Raw genomic sequence first — 14414 nt, forward strand, 5'->3', positions numbered from 1 at the left:
TGCGTCACTGGCTTAGATCTGCCCAACAATATTTTTAAAATGTGCTTGAGAGAAGGACTGTCGCATAGAAAGGAATCCATTTGTATTTCAAGCACTTGAAAATAAAAATACTCGCCACAAGGTGTCACCCACTTCTTCCAGCATGCTCAACATTTACAAAAATATTCTCATGGACACCACTTACAGCGAATATTCGCGTTGCGAAAGAACATCCTAGAACTGGCTCAGTAATGTAAAAAACTAGTGGACGTAAGTCAGACCAGGCTCTAGTAGGTGTCAAGATGGATATGTTTCGCCACGAAGGCAGATGACACCTAGCTGATAGCTCCATCATTCGGTTGTGAAATACTGACGAAGAAATCACTGTGACGCTTTTTATATAAAGCCTTCGTCAAGCTTAAAGTCATAATATAGCGTCGCGACGTTGTTCTTCTCTATGTGCGGTGACGTCTACTGAGCGCACGCACGTACACATATCAGTAATTAATAAAATATTGTGATTCCATAAGTTAGCCTTCTTTCGAATATCTGCTGCAGCATGATTGTGTAAAGATGTTCTCACCTATTTTTTCCTATTCTTTTCTACACCTCCCACGCGGCCAGTTATTGACGCAAGTGGCAAGTACCCGACGGGCTTCCTTCATGGCACAACGGTGGACCTTGGCTCGTTCGACGAGTGCGTGGCGACCGTGGAGCGAGACCAGCACGGATATGTTAAGACCAAGGCCCACTATTGCATGGTGCAGATACGCTTAATGATGGACGAAACAGCCGTGAAACACCTTGTGCAAGCGGCTGCCATAGCCCACAAGAGGGTGAACCTCTTCTTCCCTATTCGTATGAATCATAAATACAGGCGCATTTGGAGGCAAGCAAGCGTGTTTTGGAAAACCTCAAAGTTTTAAGATAGCAAGACTACGATAACAAGGCTTTCAGATATATCGGCGTTGCCCACACTGAAAGTCATTTTTAAAAGCAGAGGTGAATATCTAAAGACGTAGCGTAAGTGAGACAGGTGTTGGCGGCATGGGGCGGTCACGGTATTCAAGGCAAGAGCTTCCCTGATCAGGATGCCGCAATAATATTTCTTTGAAGGTCAGTGTCTTTTTTATATAATGCATTGCCCTGATTCAGTGAAATCATGTAGCTAATTGCAACCATCGAGCAGTAGCAGCTGGCGAACGATGGTACATGGTCAGAACTCACATAAGATGAAGAGTCATGATTTACTTGCTTTAACAACTGCAAAAAACTGAGGCATTGTCAAACTTCTTTATTGTTTTAGAATTTATGAGTGGCGGAGATGACATAAAATTACATTCGACTGATGAACTTCTTGCTGTCCTTGAGGCTAGAGCTAATTGTCGTATAGATAAGCCATCAATGCGAACTCCTCAGGTTACGTTGTGTATCAGTGCCGTGCATGACATCATTTCTCGGGATACTGTATTCCATGTAGTCTTATTTTGAGAAGGTAACGTTCTCGTTATGAATCACGCTGATATTTCTGATCATTTTTATTTTTACAAAGATTTTGGTCATGGCTGTCCATACTGTTTAATGAGCATTTAATAGACGAGGCATCAGTAATCCGACTCATTCACAGGTGTCGAAGTTTCTCAGCTACTGGATTGACCCAGATGCTCCGGGGGCGAGATTGGGAATCTGCATTATTGATCAATGCAGCGAGCAAGACATTGAAGCTATTGCGAAAACACGTAAGTAAAAATAGTCGTTCTTATTATTTTGTTGTTTTAATAGTTTCATTTCCCATGATGCTTGCACGCAATAAAGCGCATTAAGTACATCGAAATATTTTGTTTGATCTAGCGATCAATACAGCTTTATTTATTCAATATATTTTGTTCAAGTTTACGAAGTACTCAACGGATCACCTAAAGGGCAATACATTATTGATTCAGAGAAGACGGGATAAGAAAACGGTGCCTTATTTCGCAAGAGTGTAGAAATAGTGCACAGAATTTAATAAAGCTATCATTTGGACGGTGGCCTGCCTCATTGTCATCAAGGAAGGAAAAATTTTTCGTGGTTAAAATTAGGCAATATAGAAGGTTACATTCAGTAAAAAAATCGCTTCATACTATAAAACAACCGAGTGAAATAAAAAGGCCGTGTGACTTGCTATCAGATTATGTGAAATAAACTTACATTAGGAGTCTGCGAATTCGTAGTGGGCATGAAACCCGCGTAGATTTCTGCAGCGGTTCTCGACCTTTGGCGGCTCCCCGGCTTGCTGGAAGGCCGATATCCAGTAGGGGCTGCTCGACCTGACCAACGTAAACTGGCCATCACTGCTTGAGGCTGCATCACTGTAACTGTGTATTATACATAGTAATATACCTGGTAATCCCCATAAGACAAGCTCCAAGGTGTCTCTAGAATTGTAACATATGCACATACCCCACCACGTTGGTCTATTGGTTATGGTGTTGGACTGCTGACCCGAAGGTCACGGTACCAAATCCCAGCTGCTGCGGCCGCATTTCCTATGGAGGCGGAAATGCTCCGAGCCCGTGTGCTTTGATTAGAGTGAAAGCTAAATCAACAGCTCCAAATACCAGGTGTGCAAACACGGCCACAATTATTAAGTCAGGATACTACACACACCTACTAAAAACTGAGGATGTACGCAACGGCGGGAAAGAAAGCACGAAAACTTATCCGCGCATGCCCAAGCAACTTGCTAAATTATCAATCTGGCACGCGTGACGGTCTACGTGAAAATGACTAATACGGCATTTGATTTGCTTTTTATGAAAGCTAATTGACGATTGGCTCACGCATGCACTACCACTGTTACTCGGTCCTCGGCTGCTGATCCACAGGTGTCAGGATCAAATCCCGGCCTCGGTGGCTGCATTTTCGATGAAGGCGAAAATGCTATAGACCCGTGTGCTCAGATTTGGGTGCACGTTCAGGAACCCCAGGTGGTCAAAATTTCCCGAGCCCTCTACTACGGCAACTCTCATAATCATATGATGATTTAGGGGCGTTAAACCTCACATATCAATCACTTATTATTGCAACAGCAATTTTATGGACGCTCTTGGCTGGATTTTGCCGCTTACGTGGATGCCCACCATAATTCGCCGCACATGTATACGAACCTGTATATATGAAAACGCAAAAATGAAAACTAATCAACAAAAGATGTCTGCATGCAGAATCAAACGTCGGACTTCTCACTTGTGAGTACGTGACGTTAGCCATGCAGTGAGCCACGGAAGAGCACCTCCTTAAACTTTAAAACGGCAAGCTATTTATATCTACCACTTACCGCTGAAAATGTCAATCACGGGAGAATTATTGTGTTTTCATTATTACCAGCGAGATGGTGCAATGAGGGCGCGTCGCCATATTGTCATGATGTGGAGAACGCGCAATCATGCGTTCGTTTTCCATGCGTATATTGCCCCGATGAGGGGGGGGGGGAGTTAACGCTCACGCGTGCGTGCGCTAATCTCGCGGTGGGAAGAATCCTGCGCCTGGTGCTTTCACCAGAACGGTTCTGTTGTAGGTACTGGGCACACAAAGGTCACTGCACTTGCTGCACAACTTCCGTTTGCGAAAAGGTAACGCTTTTCAGGCATCGATGTAATAACTCGGACGCCTATTCGCGTTCATCTGTACCTGTAGTATGTTTCATGCGTCATTTGTGCTTGAGCAACGTGGGGTACGTCTTAATCAGCCGGCCGTTATTCACCTGACATTCCTGTTTGTAGTTAGGACATTCATTGCGTGGTCTTTGCGGCAAAGTTGTGACTTTTTATAGTTATACACCCTACACTTTCGATGGCATCAATGTCTCTTATTTTCATTAACATTGTGTCTAACAAAAAACCAGCCCTTATACTTCTTTTCTTTATTCGATAAATGTGCTTTTCTTTCTTGCCGTATACATATTTAGGTAGTCTGTGGGGTAGGTCTAGCTTAGGCTCGGTGTGTAAGTCCTCGAGCCATGTGGTGCGCCGCCTCATCTCTACTGTCTGCAGTATGTCACCTCGTTGACATGGCCTGATACTGTGTGCGCGAGGTTAGAATCGCGGAACGATGCTTTATACCTTGTTCTTTAGTATTCTCGGCATCCGACACTCGTGGCTGGATGATCGTTTCGATAAGGTGGACGGACTGTCACCCTGAACAGTGGCCAAGTGCGAAAAGCATGAAAAGTATTGATTGAAAAAGTAAAATCGTAGCTCCATATTGCACCTCTGTGTGTATATTTGTAACAAAATTTTTGAATTCATGTAGCAGTAACCTTTTATTACCAGTCCCTGCAGATCAGGTGAAACGAACGACCACGATAGCGTTTGGACAGTACTTACCACTGTAATAACAGATCAACTATGAGAGCGTAAGAGGGTGTGCCAAACTGTTTTTGCAAGTGTAGTGCATATGGTGGCCGTACCATAAACCGAGCACCGTTTATGAATCCACCACGTGGGTAAGTATTGACGGGCTCATAAACTTTTTCAAACCTTGCCGCACTGAGTTTATTTATTAATATCGTAACTCGATTTAACGAAGTGATAACTTCCTTAAATAAGAAGGTTTGTAAAGTGTAGAACAAGACTTTGTTCTTTCTTCGAAATTTCAAATAGTTATACAGGAACAACTGATGGCTCCGCGCGTGAAACGTCTGCGATGACAGCCCAGACATGAAGCCTCACATGACTGGGTGTACAGGCGCAACAGTGTTTTCAGAAGCTACGTCAAGTTCCCGATATACACATGATAGCTGGCACATTCTTGCTGAAATACAAAAGGGACGCGTACCATCAATGAAATGAATTGTTCTGTTTTTCCTTATTCCTTCGTTCATGGTACGCGTCTTTCTTAGGGCGAAGCTCGTTATGGTCTAGCGCAGTCGTCCCTCTGGCATAGCCCGCACAGCATATCCACAGACAGGCAGACAGAGAGGCAGAAAACGGACGGATGGACTCTCCGCTCCACTCATCATCATTCATTCCATGGATATGTCATGATTTGTGTGTGTGTGTGTGTGCGTGTCTGTGTGTGTGTGTGTGTGCGTGTGTGTGCGTGTGTGTGCGTGTGTGTGTGTGTGTGTGTGTGTTTGTGTGTGTGTGTGTGTTTCAGTGAACGAATGCTGGAATTGTGTGAGTAGGCCGAGTAAGAAATTTGCGATGGGATGTTCTGTGTGCTGTGTCGAAGGAATCATGAAATAAAGAAACCCACCGCCGTATATTGTGGGAGAATTTACAGGGTCAACGCTTCATCTAGCGCCATTTGGCGCGTAAAGGTTTCACAGACTGTTAAGTTCGTTAGTCTGTCCAGCAGCGTGGCATAAAACTGTAGGTTGTCGAAAAAGCGCCTAGCTGTTTTACCGCAATGACTTAAGAGTACACATTCGAGGTATAGCTCATGTTAGTAAAAAAAATCAGCACTGAATCTCCACTCGTTTATTTTCTGAGAAACTTCATTAAATCGGGTTGAGTGCCTTGATTGCTTATCAAATTTTAGTCAATGACAACATCGCAGACTACAGGCACCTGCTGGAGAATAGAAGTTTGCTCGTGAGATATCAAAATTCGCAAAGGGGGCTTCGTTTGAAATAGTTTGAAATGTGCACCTCCAATTTCTATAGTAGTGAAACCTTGGCGACACGTAAGTGAGTGGCTATGAGGTAGTAAGTTGATATTTACTAGCCTTCTTTGTTTACGAGTGCAGTAGTTAAAAAGTGAACTGTTAAAGTAATACTAGTGAGCAATACTGACTTTGTTGCGCTTTATTTTGCAGTGATAACAGACAGCCTAAACGTCACCGTGAGTGACTGCGTAAATGGCCAGCATCCACCAATGAGTTCAACACAAGCCGGAATAATGTAAGTTAACTCTCATATTACTACTTTCATTTTTTGCTGTTACTTAGGAATGTTCAACACTATTTCACATGTTGCAGGCATTTTACCATAGGCCTGAAGTTGACAGTTAATTAAAAAGACTAATAAGTATTTACCAATGGGGCATAAAGAGTTTTGGAAATTGTCATGCATGGGGATAAAAAGCAATTTATTCTGTAAGTTTCTCGTATTATTTTCAGATGTCTTCTCGCATGCATTGGCGCAATGATGTTTCTAAGCTCCTGTTTTCACTTCTATCTTTGGCTCAGGGATCATCCAGCAGATGAAGGTAAGAATATTAGTTTCTCTCATGGAGGGCACCTACTATCTCTACCAGTGCATTAAGACATACCGGACTTATTCCATAGCGTAATAATCCAAATATTTGGTGTGAAAGCAATTACATGCAAAATTTGGATACACATTATAAATACTAACGACTACTTTCATGATAATGTGGTGAATAGGTAAGTGGTGCCTGGGTATCACAGTACTTCACTGCCGAACTCTTGAGAACAACGTGGGCTTCGTAAATTAGACCTAATATCGATGTTTTCCGAAAATCAAGAATACAGTGAATGCGTCCAGCTTTTCTAAGCAGTGCCTCAGCTTCCCTCGATTCTGTCTACAAACTTCCGTGTGCAGTAAGTGTTCCATTACCCTTACACAAATGGTACACATTAGCTACCTCTTCATAACTTTAAAGGTACCCGCAACTGGCCAGATTGGTGATTAGATTTCGGTGGGAAGGAAAATAGCGTGAATTATGGTGACTAGTGACAGCATACGTTTCGCGATCGGAGTATAATTTACATTTTTGAAATCATGTTCAAAACTAACCAAAACCAGCATGTCACGCCCCTAGCGCAAGATATATGAAGCACAAATATAAAGTCCTAAGAACTGGGCTTGGGTTACTTTAAGCCCACCAGAGTATGAGCTTAAACTTCGAACATGTATGTTATTGTTCATTTTTGTTTCTTTTTATGTGGCTTACAAAGTAAAAGAAGAGCATGAAAAGTGGCGTTGATTTCGTGGCCTCCACAGGGAAATAGGTGCAGTTGCGCATGCGGGCGGCGTATCCAGAGTACCTCGATTTCCGAAACGTTGGGCGCGTTGGAAGAAGCACGCTATCTTGTGTATGCGATCGCTGCGGCACGAGATGTGCCGTTGACCTACTGCTCTGCGGAGAATTGCTGCCACTTTACGCATGCCGCTGGTGGTAGTGATGGCGCTCCGTCGGAAGCGTCGACGCTACCACTGTCGTCCGTCGAAGCGTGTCTGTGGCGCTACTTGATAAAGGTCGAAATATTGCGCTCGAATGCGAGCCAAAATTCGTTCCTCTACTTCACTCAAGTAGTCGAACAATTACATATTGAAGCCATTAAAATGCGGCCCCACGTCAACTACTATGCGTGAATTGTGGATCACGTGTAAACGCGTCCTTTCGTTTTTGAAGACTAGGTTTAGGTCAGCTTGGCTAAAGTAAAAAAAGAACATCCTGTGCGCGGCAAAAAGTACTTCTATGAGAAGTCCCGGAAAAGTGCTACAATTCTTGTAAAATAACTTAGCACGCTAGAAAGCAGAGATCGCGGGACTGCAGGCTTGACAAGCACACCATTACGTGTGTACTTAGGGCTTCGCTTTTTATCACTGCTGGCGTTACACTGGCGTATAATCGCTATCGCATTCGCATAGACTGCTTGCAGCACGTCTCTTTAAGACTGCATATTCACCGCAAAACGAAAAATTCTGATTGTAAATGTTCTGTGGTGTTTTTCGCGTTACCCTTCCGTAATTAGAAGCTCTGATTGGTAAGCGTTGTGTTGCCTTCAAGAAAACCGCTACCATAAATATTGGTGGTAGGTTCATTTAAGATTCGACAATGATCTAAAATGGCATTTATACATCCAAAAGTGTAACCATATAACCGGCTCAGCCAAAACTCCTAAGGTATCCATCATAGCTTCTCCAACCGCTATTACAGATCTTGATCTAGGACTACTGGCTTGTTCCAACTTTCATTACTTTCCTGCTCAAGAAAGTGCACTGATCTGTTGTTCTGTTTCATTCAAACTATTTCGTGGTATCTCATCGCTTATCTTAGACTGCTCAGTTCAATTGTTCGTGTTCCACGTAGGATAAGTGGAGAGCGTGGACTTTTTGGTGCACCTGCCTTTTCATGGTCACTACGCAATAAAAGCTGTATTGAGGTGACAACGCGGCACCATTGTTGTCCACCGTCGCTGGTGTCCGCATCGATCATCGCACAAAATTAGAAAACTCAGATAAAAAACACCAACGACATGTGGTGACATAGTGCAATTCGAAATGGGGTCAAACATTGTGCTTGCCCAGAATTCTCCCGCTGAGCCAGGCCGGAGCATGGGACTCCTTCGCAAATGTGCCTTAGGCAGGCTTGATGTCGGGAAAGGAATCGCGTTATTATGAGTAATAAAGCGTTTTAGAACAGCAAAGGAACAACCAGACGTCACACAATACAAATTGCGTAACGAGTGGATTATCCAATGCTTCATCACATTACAAAAAAATGTTCTTTATCACCTAATAACTGTTGTGCATAGCCACTTCCAGCGTGATTCTTCATTGTCGTCAGCCATTGAATGCAACACAAAATTGCACACAATTCGTTGGAAGTGCTTAGCGGATACCACACTTCTCTGAAGAATGACGAAGGGTAACACCGAGAATGCCGGCCAGCCTCACAAACATTCTGATTAATTATTTAAGGCGTGGTGGGTGCCCAGCAAGTGTGCTTCTAGAATTTACCAAAAGGGTGTTATAAAAGGCTTTGAAAAGCCGCTCTGCATGCTTTCGCAGTGATTGTGCTGCCCGATCCGCACAGGCCTGGCCAATGTTTTTTTCCTATAAGGCTTACTTTTTTATTATGGTAGTGTTCTTAAATCACGGCTGACGTTTCACATTTAATTCTTTCCGCTCTGTAGTGCATATTTGCACATTATCCTGGTGCCTTTTTTTTTACTTTCCTTTTGAATTCACAGAGTACCTTGTGATTTGCTGTATATGAACTGTCTCATGATTAACAGCTTTTTATATTTAATTTGTTTACATAATTATGCCCTACCCTTCTCAATTGTTTCATATTTGTCTGCTTTAACACCTAATTTATGTTGCCGTCTGTCTATACTGTTATGTTTATATTCGTTCTGTATACGTGTGTCAGCGCCCTGACCTAAAAGTTATACTGGATATGTTCGTTTTCTGACACGACGTACAAAGAGAGGTACATTGAGCCTTAGCTGTCCGAAAAAAGAAAATGTGGCAACTTGAACCTTCAAGACTGTGTATCCTCATTTACCGATAAATGCCTATTTGTTCGCAGGACAGCTTGTCCGTCTACTGACCTCATTCTCTGTGCTGAAGAACACAAAGCATATAGTCAACATGGATGAAAAAAGCTCGAGCGATATGTCCTTTGATTTTATGAACGGAATGCGTTTCTTAAGCATTGCTTGGATCATTCTAGGTCATGTTTTCGGAGGCATGACAGACGTTCTATGTAAGTTTTTTTCGTCTTTTTCTCTATAAAAATTGTATCGAAGAAAAAAATATGCTTCGCGATTTTAGAACGGGTATGTTTCCAGAGCTGCATGGCGAGTGGTTTTGGCTAACTTCAATAGAATGTTCAAAATCTCTCCGTGGAAATGCCAGCCGATATTTACTTTTTTTTTGAAAAATGCCGTACAGGCTTGGCAGTTTTGTCATTTATTCTGTATGAAAGTTCATGTTGCAATTGTCAAAGCGCCAATTGCCAAGATATACAACTCGTTAAATTACATCCAATATAAAGGCAATAGCACAAGGTAGTCTTAAACGCGCGCTAATTCAATTGCTGATTCATCTTAGGCCCCCTACTCCCCTCGCAGCCTCCCTGTCTCCCGATCAGTTGCAGTCCTTCAAAAACAGCAGCAGGGACAGGTGTGTAAGGTTTATTGACACCTCCATATTACAGATTCTTCCCGTTGCAGAAGCGAAACTTGACCAGCAAGTAAACGAAAACATGAAACAAGTAATTTTTTTTGAAGAACTTATTCTATACAGCAATGTATCGTTACGTATAGTACCATCACAAAAGTGACGAAGAGTACACCAAGAGGAAATGGACGTATGTCTTTCTGTGAGCTGCTCTCCCACAGCTGTTATTTGAATTTTAATGGTAATTGTTGCGTCGTCCTCGTGTTATGAAGTTTTCAAGCTTCAAAGGCTTCATCTACATTCTATCTGATCTGTCGTTCGATGAAATGCCGTAAAGCGTTAGATGCAACACTCTTTCCCTCCCACTTTGAAGCATGGCTATAACCCCAAAGGTCCGGAGGTCATCGTTTTCAGCAGCTGCTTCAGACGGTAATCGGTGCAGAACGGTCAGGGCAGAGTGTTGCTTGTGCTTGTTCTGTTACCAGTTGGGCATCCGGTGACTGTTGCATTGGGCATTGATGAGCCGGGCACAAGCTCTTCCGAAGCATTCGGTAACTCGGGTTCACTACGCTCATAGTTGCGGTCTGTCTCCAAAAATAACTTTTACAAGTGATCGGCATGAACGTACCGCACACAGCCTCAGAAAAAAACGAGATACGTTCATAGCGACTTCACACATGTCACGTTTTTGGGAACCGTTTAACAACCTCACCTCGAACTGAGACAGTTTCACTCTCTCTACTTTGTCTTAAAGCTCACTCCTAACATTTGGTTGCAGCAATTTTAGCCTTGTCCTTAGTTTGCATCGCAGAAAGAGTTTAGCGGGCGTTTTACCCGTGAATGTAAGGGGTGTTGTATGGTGCGGGAACAAAATTTGTCGATCCCATGTTTTAGCGATTGGTTTTTCTCCTTCACTTCATTACCTAGAAGCTGTTTTATACGTGATTTTTTCGTAGTTTCTTGCTCACTCAGCCGCAAAATTTGATTGTGGGTGGTACGGTGGCGTCAGCGTGTATTTTCACCATTCACTCTTTAAAAAATTTCAAATCCTGCTTCAGTGGACTAAGATGTGTTATCGGTAACCACTTCAGCTGGAAGACCACGCGTTAAAAACAGAGAACGTACTAACTCAACGTGCTTTGTAGTTGTCGTTGAATGTTTATTTTCCCTCAACTCATTTTGAATACGCATCCACAGCGATCTTGAACATGTGCCCTTCCTTACCTGCGAAATTTAAAAGCACGCTTTCTCATAGAAATTCACTCAGTCGCCACTGACATAAAGGCGCTGGCAGTGTTGTCGAGAGTACCGACCTACATGTTTCACACTGGCGAACTACTTGTTATAGAGCATTATTGATGGCTGGCCATCGGACCACTGAACATGTTTGTTACTGCTTTCACTTTGGTGACACCCAAATGATGTTCATGCAAAAGAGCTAGAACCTCGGCTTGAAAACTTTAAGGTATAACAATCCTGTTGTTCCGAACAATACAGTCATTATCAGCAAGTACCAACCAACTAACGCAAAATGGTTGTAGCTCACTCTCATTTTGAATACTTTTTGGCTAATCATCTCATGTTATGTTTCAAACGCTCGTTAGGAGCTTGCCCCGGTCTGTTGCGCATTCAATGTCTTTGGCTGTAAGTGATAAGTCAGTAAGAGCAGAAAAGTAAAATATTTCTTCACCCAGCTCTTGAGTATCACGTAGCGGCTGGTGGGACAACGCGTCGGCATTAGCACTCGCTGTCCCCGGTTTAGGCATTATTACGTAGCGATGGTTAGCCAAGAAGATCAACCACTTATGTACTCTCGTGGTAGTCATCGCGCTCCTCTTTCTTTTTGAGCAGAACAACACTGTCGACCGCGATTACTACTAACATTAGATGGACTGACTCACACATTTTCAGTTATGCAACTTCATGCATTTTAAAGCCTAATATTGGCATATGCATGTTTCACAATTATCATCGCGAAATGTGCTGACATTTCGTATACGTTATTTTCCAGCGGGAAGAATAAACATGATGTACTTTTTCGATGATTGGGCTTCTACAATTTTACCAGCGGGCTTCCTGTCGGTGGACACATTTATGTTTCTCAGGTATGATAGCCTTTTCAGAGCAAAATCAATAGTAATGTCTGTAATGTAAGCCACATCTCGGCTAATTTTTTATGCTGAAAAGAGCTGCTGCATAATTAAGTACTGTTGGTTGGTGGCTTTGTGGGGTTGAATGTCCCAAACCACCATATTTATATGAGTGACGCTGTAGTGGACGATTCCGGAAATTTCGAGCACCTGGTGTTTTTTAACGCGCACCAAAATCTGAGCAGACGGGCCTACAGCATTTTCGTCTCCTTCGAAAACGCAGCCATCTAAGGCGGGATTTGATCCCATGACCTGTGAGTTAGTAGCCGAGTCTTGTAGCCACTAGACCACTGCGGCGGGGCTGAATAATTACTGTAAGTTCACCCTCACTCCTCCTAACTTTTTGTTTCTGTCACATTTTCCTCACTTGAATTGAAATATATTGACCTAGTGAGATAATTTCACCCTTCTCTCAAGTGTAACCGAATTGAAACTTGCTTCTCGTGCGAAATAAGCTCTTCAGAAAGTAAAATTGTGCGGCAAGGTTGCACACTTGTTCAGTTTGAGACGTCTCTGGACAAGTGAAGGAGCCTCCAGATGACACACGTATTCTTCTGTAAAGCGGATCCATGTCCGCTCATAGTGCGACACTCTAGCCGATGAAAGCCATAAGAAAATGAGTCGAAACTCGTTAGGCCTTGACATAAGTATAAGCTATGGCTGGCCTTTTTGGCATCGCATAAAAAATATGGCCGAAAGATCAGACGTGTATTAAAGAAAACGTGGGGTGAACATGTTACTGTAATCCAAAAAAAAACATAGAAAATTACTACAAAAACGTGAAAGCCCAAAAACATGAAAGAGTCTGTTCACGAAGTGAGCATAAATAATTAACAAGTGTTGGGCACAGCTCTAACTGAATGCTTCAACGATCACTTCTTGAAAATGATGACGTCATCAGATAGCACGGTCAGTGGCACTGATCTTAGCAGATGTAGGCACAGCATGTTTCTCGAACTGGTTTACTACAACGCGATTTATCGTAATTTCTTAAGCCTAAAAAACAACAATGCTGCTGATGCAAAAGGTGTTCAAATTACACCGAAAAATTTGCAATTGACGTCATCGTAATTCACCTTGAATTTGTGTTTAATCTTGTACTATAAACTGCCGTTTTGAAGAAAACCAGGGTGTCAGTGATAATTAAAGGTTGCAATTGAATTATCTTGGGGAACTACAGGCCAATTTCTATTCCGTCTGCTTTTTCTAAAAGTTTAGAAAAGGTGATCTCTGCACGGATCAACAGTTTGTTTTAAGAATAACATTCTTTCTGGCTGTCAGCGTGGCATCCACTCGACCAGGTCAAATGAGACGAAGTTGTTATGTCAAAAAGAACTGATAATAGTAACACACACATACATGTACACTAACGTTAGGTATATTTATATATCGCCCCGCCGCGGTGGTCTAGTGGCTAAGGTACTCGGCTGCTGACCCGCAGGTCGCGGGATCGAATTCCGGTTGCGGTGGCTGCATTTCTGATGGAGGCGGAAATTTTGTAGGCCCGTGTGCTCAGATTTGGGTGCACGTTAAAGAACCCCAGGTGGTCGAAATTTCCGTAGCCCTCCACTACGGCGTCTCTCATAATCATATGGTGATTTTGGGACGTTAAACCCCACAAATTTATTCAATCAAATAGGTACATAGACTATAGCAAAGCATTCGAATGCTTAAATTATGAAATTTATTTAGAAAGCTAGGCGACTATGGTATCCGTGGCGTTGCAAACTTATTGTTTTGGTCATACCTTTTTGGGCTGACTGAGCGCGTTGCCATTGAAAATTTTGCTCCTTATATCGTGAAATAAAGCGCGAGTACCACAGGGTAGCGTATTGGGACCGACAATATTTATGTCTATGTAAAAAATGTCACTCAAATTGTTAAAATTGCACTCATTGTGCTATAGGTTGACAATACAAGTTTGTTTCTGGCCATGAACTTGGTGATGTGTTGCATAAATCTCGTAGTGTTCTTCCTAATCTGTTGGCATGGCTCGTAATAATGCGGTAACAATGAACAGCTCAAATCGAAGGTCACTATTTTTAGGGCTTAAGGTAGGTGGCAGTATTTCAGTGCAAAATTATTGTTGGATGGTGCTGCCTTTGATATTCTGTTGAAATGCATAATATTGAACATTACGTTTTCAGAAGTTATGAAATGAACCAACCCATCACGTTGAACTACTTCAAGTCGCTGTCATCTGCAGCTGGTGTAATCGCGCTGTCCACATTTTTTTTCTTAATAGGGTAAAATTTTTGATAAATTACGCCCTGTTTGAATCGAATCTTGACTATTGTGCGCTTGTGTTAGCCACCACCACAAAATGCAACATTCGTGCACTTCTTCAACTTCAAAAACGCGTGTTTCTGCAAATATCAAATGTAGACAATTTTATTCTATTGCGCCACTTTTTCAAACACTTGAGA

At 42.5% G+C, this 14414-nt stretch overlaps 1 protein-coding gene across 1 annotated transcript in view; it reads left to right on the forward strand.

Moving 5' to 3' along the window:
• LOC119161460 (nose resistant to fluoxetine protein 6) overlaps positions 1-14414 on the forward strand; it is a 50553-nt gene that overhangs the window by 3323 nt on the left and 32816 nt on the right. Inside the window, exons 2-7 of the mRNA XM_037413945.2 lie at positions 604-815; positions 1607-1718; positions 5779-5863; positions 6082-6170; positions 9246-9422; positions 11850-11943. Of these exons, the coding sequence (XP_037269842.2) occupies positions 604-815; positions 1607-1718; positions 5779-5863; positions 6082-6170; positions 9246-9422; positions 11850-11943 (769 nt within the window). The remainder of the gene's footprint in view (positions 1-603; positions 816-1606; positions 1719-5778; positions 5864-6081; positions 6171-9245; positions 9423-11849; positions 11944-14414) is intronic.

This window comes from Rhipicephalus microplus, chromosome X (genome assembly GCF_043290135.1).
Source record: "Rhipicephalus microplus isolate Deutch F79 chromosome X, USDA_Rmic, whole genome shotgun sequence".
NCBI classification, from domain to species: domain Eukaryota; kingdom Metazoa; phylum Arthropoda; class Arachnida; order Ixodida; family Ixodidae; genus Rhipicephalus; species Rhipicephalus microplus.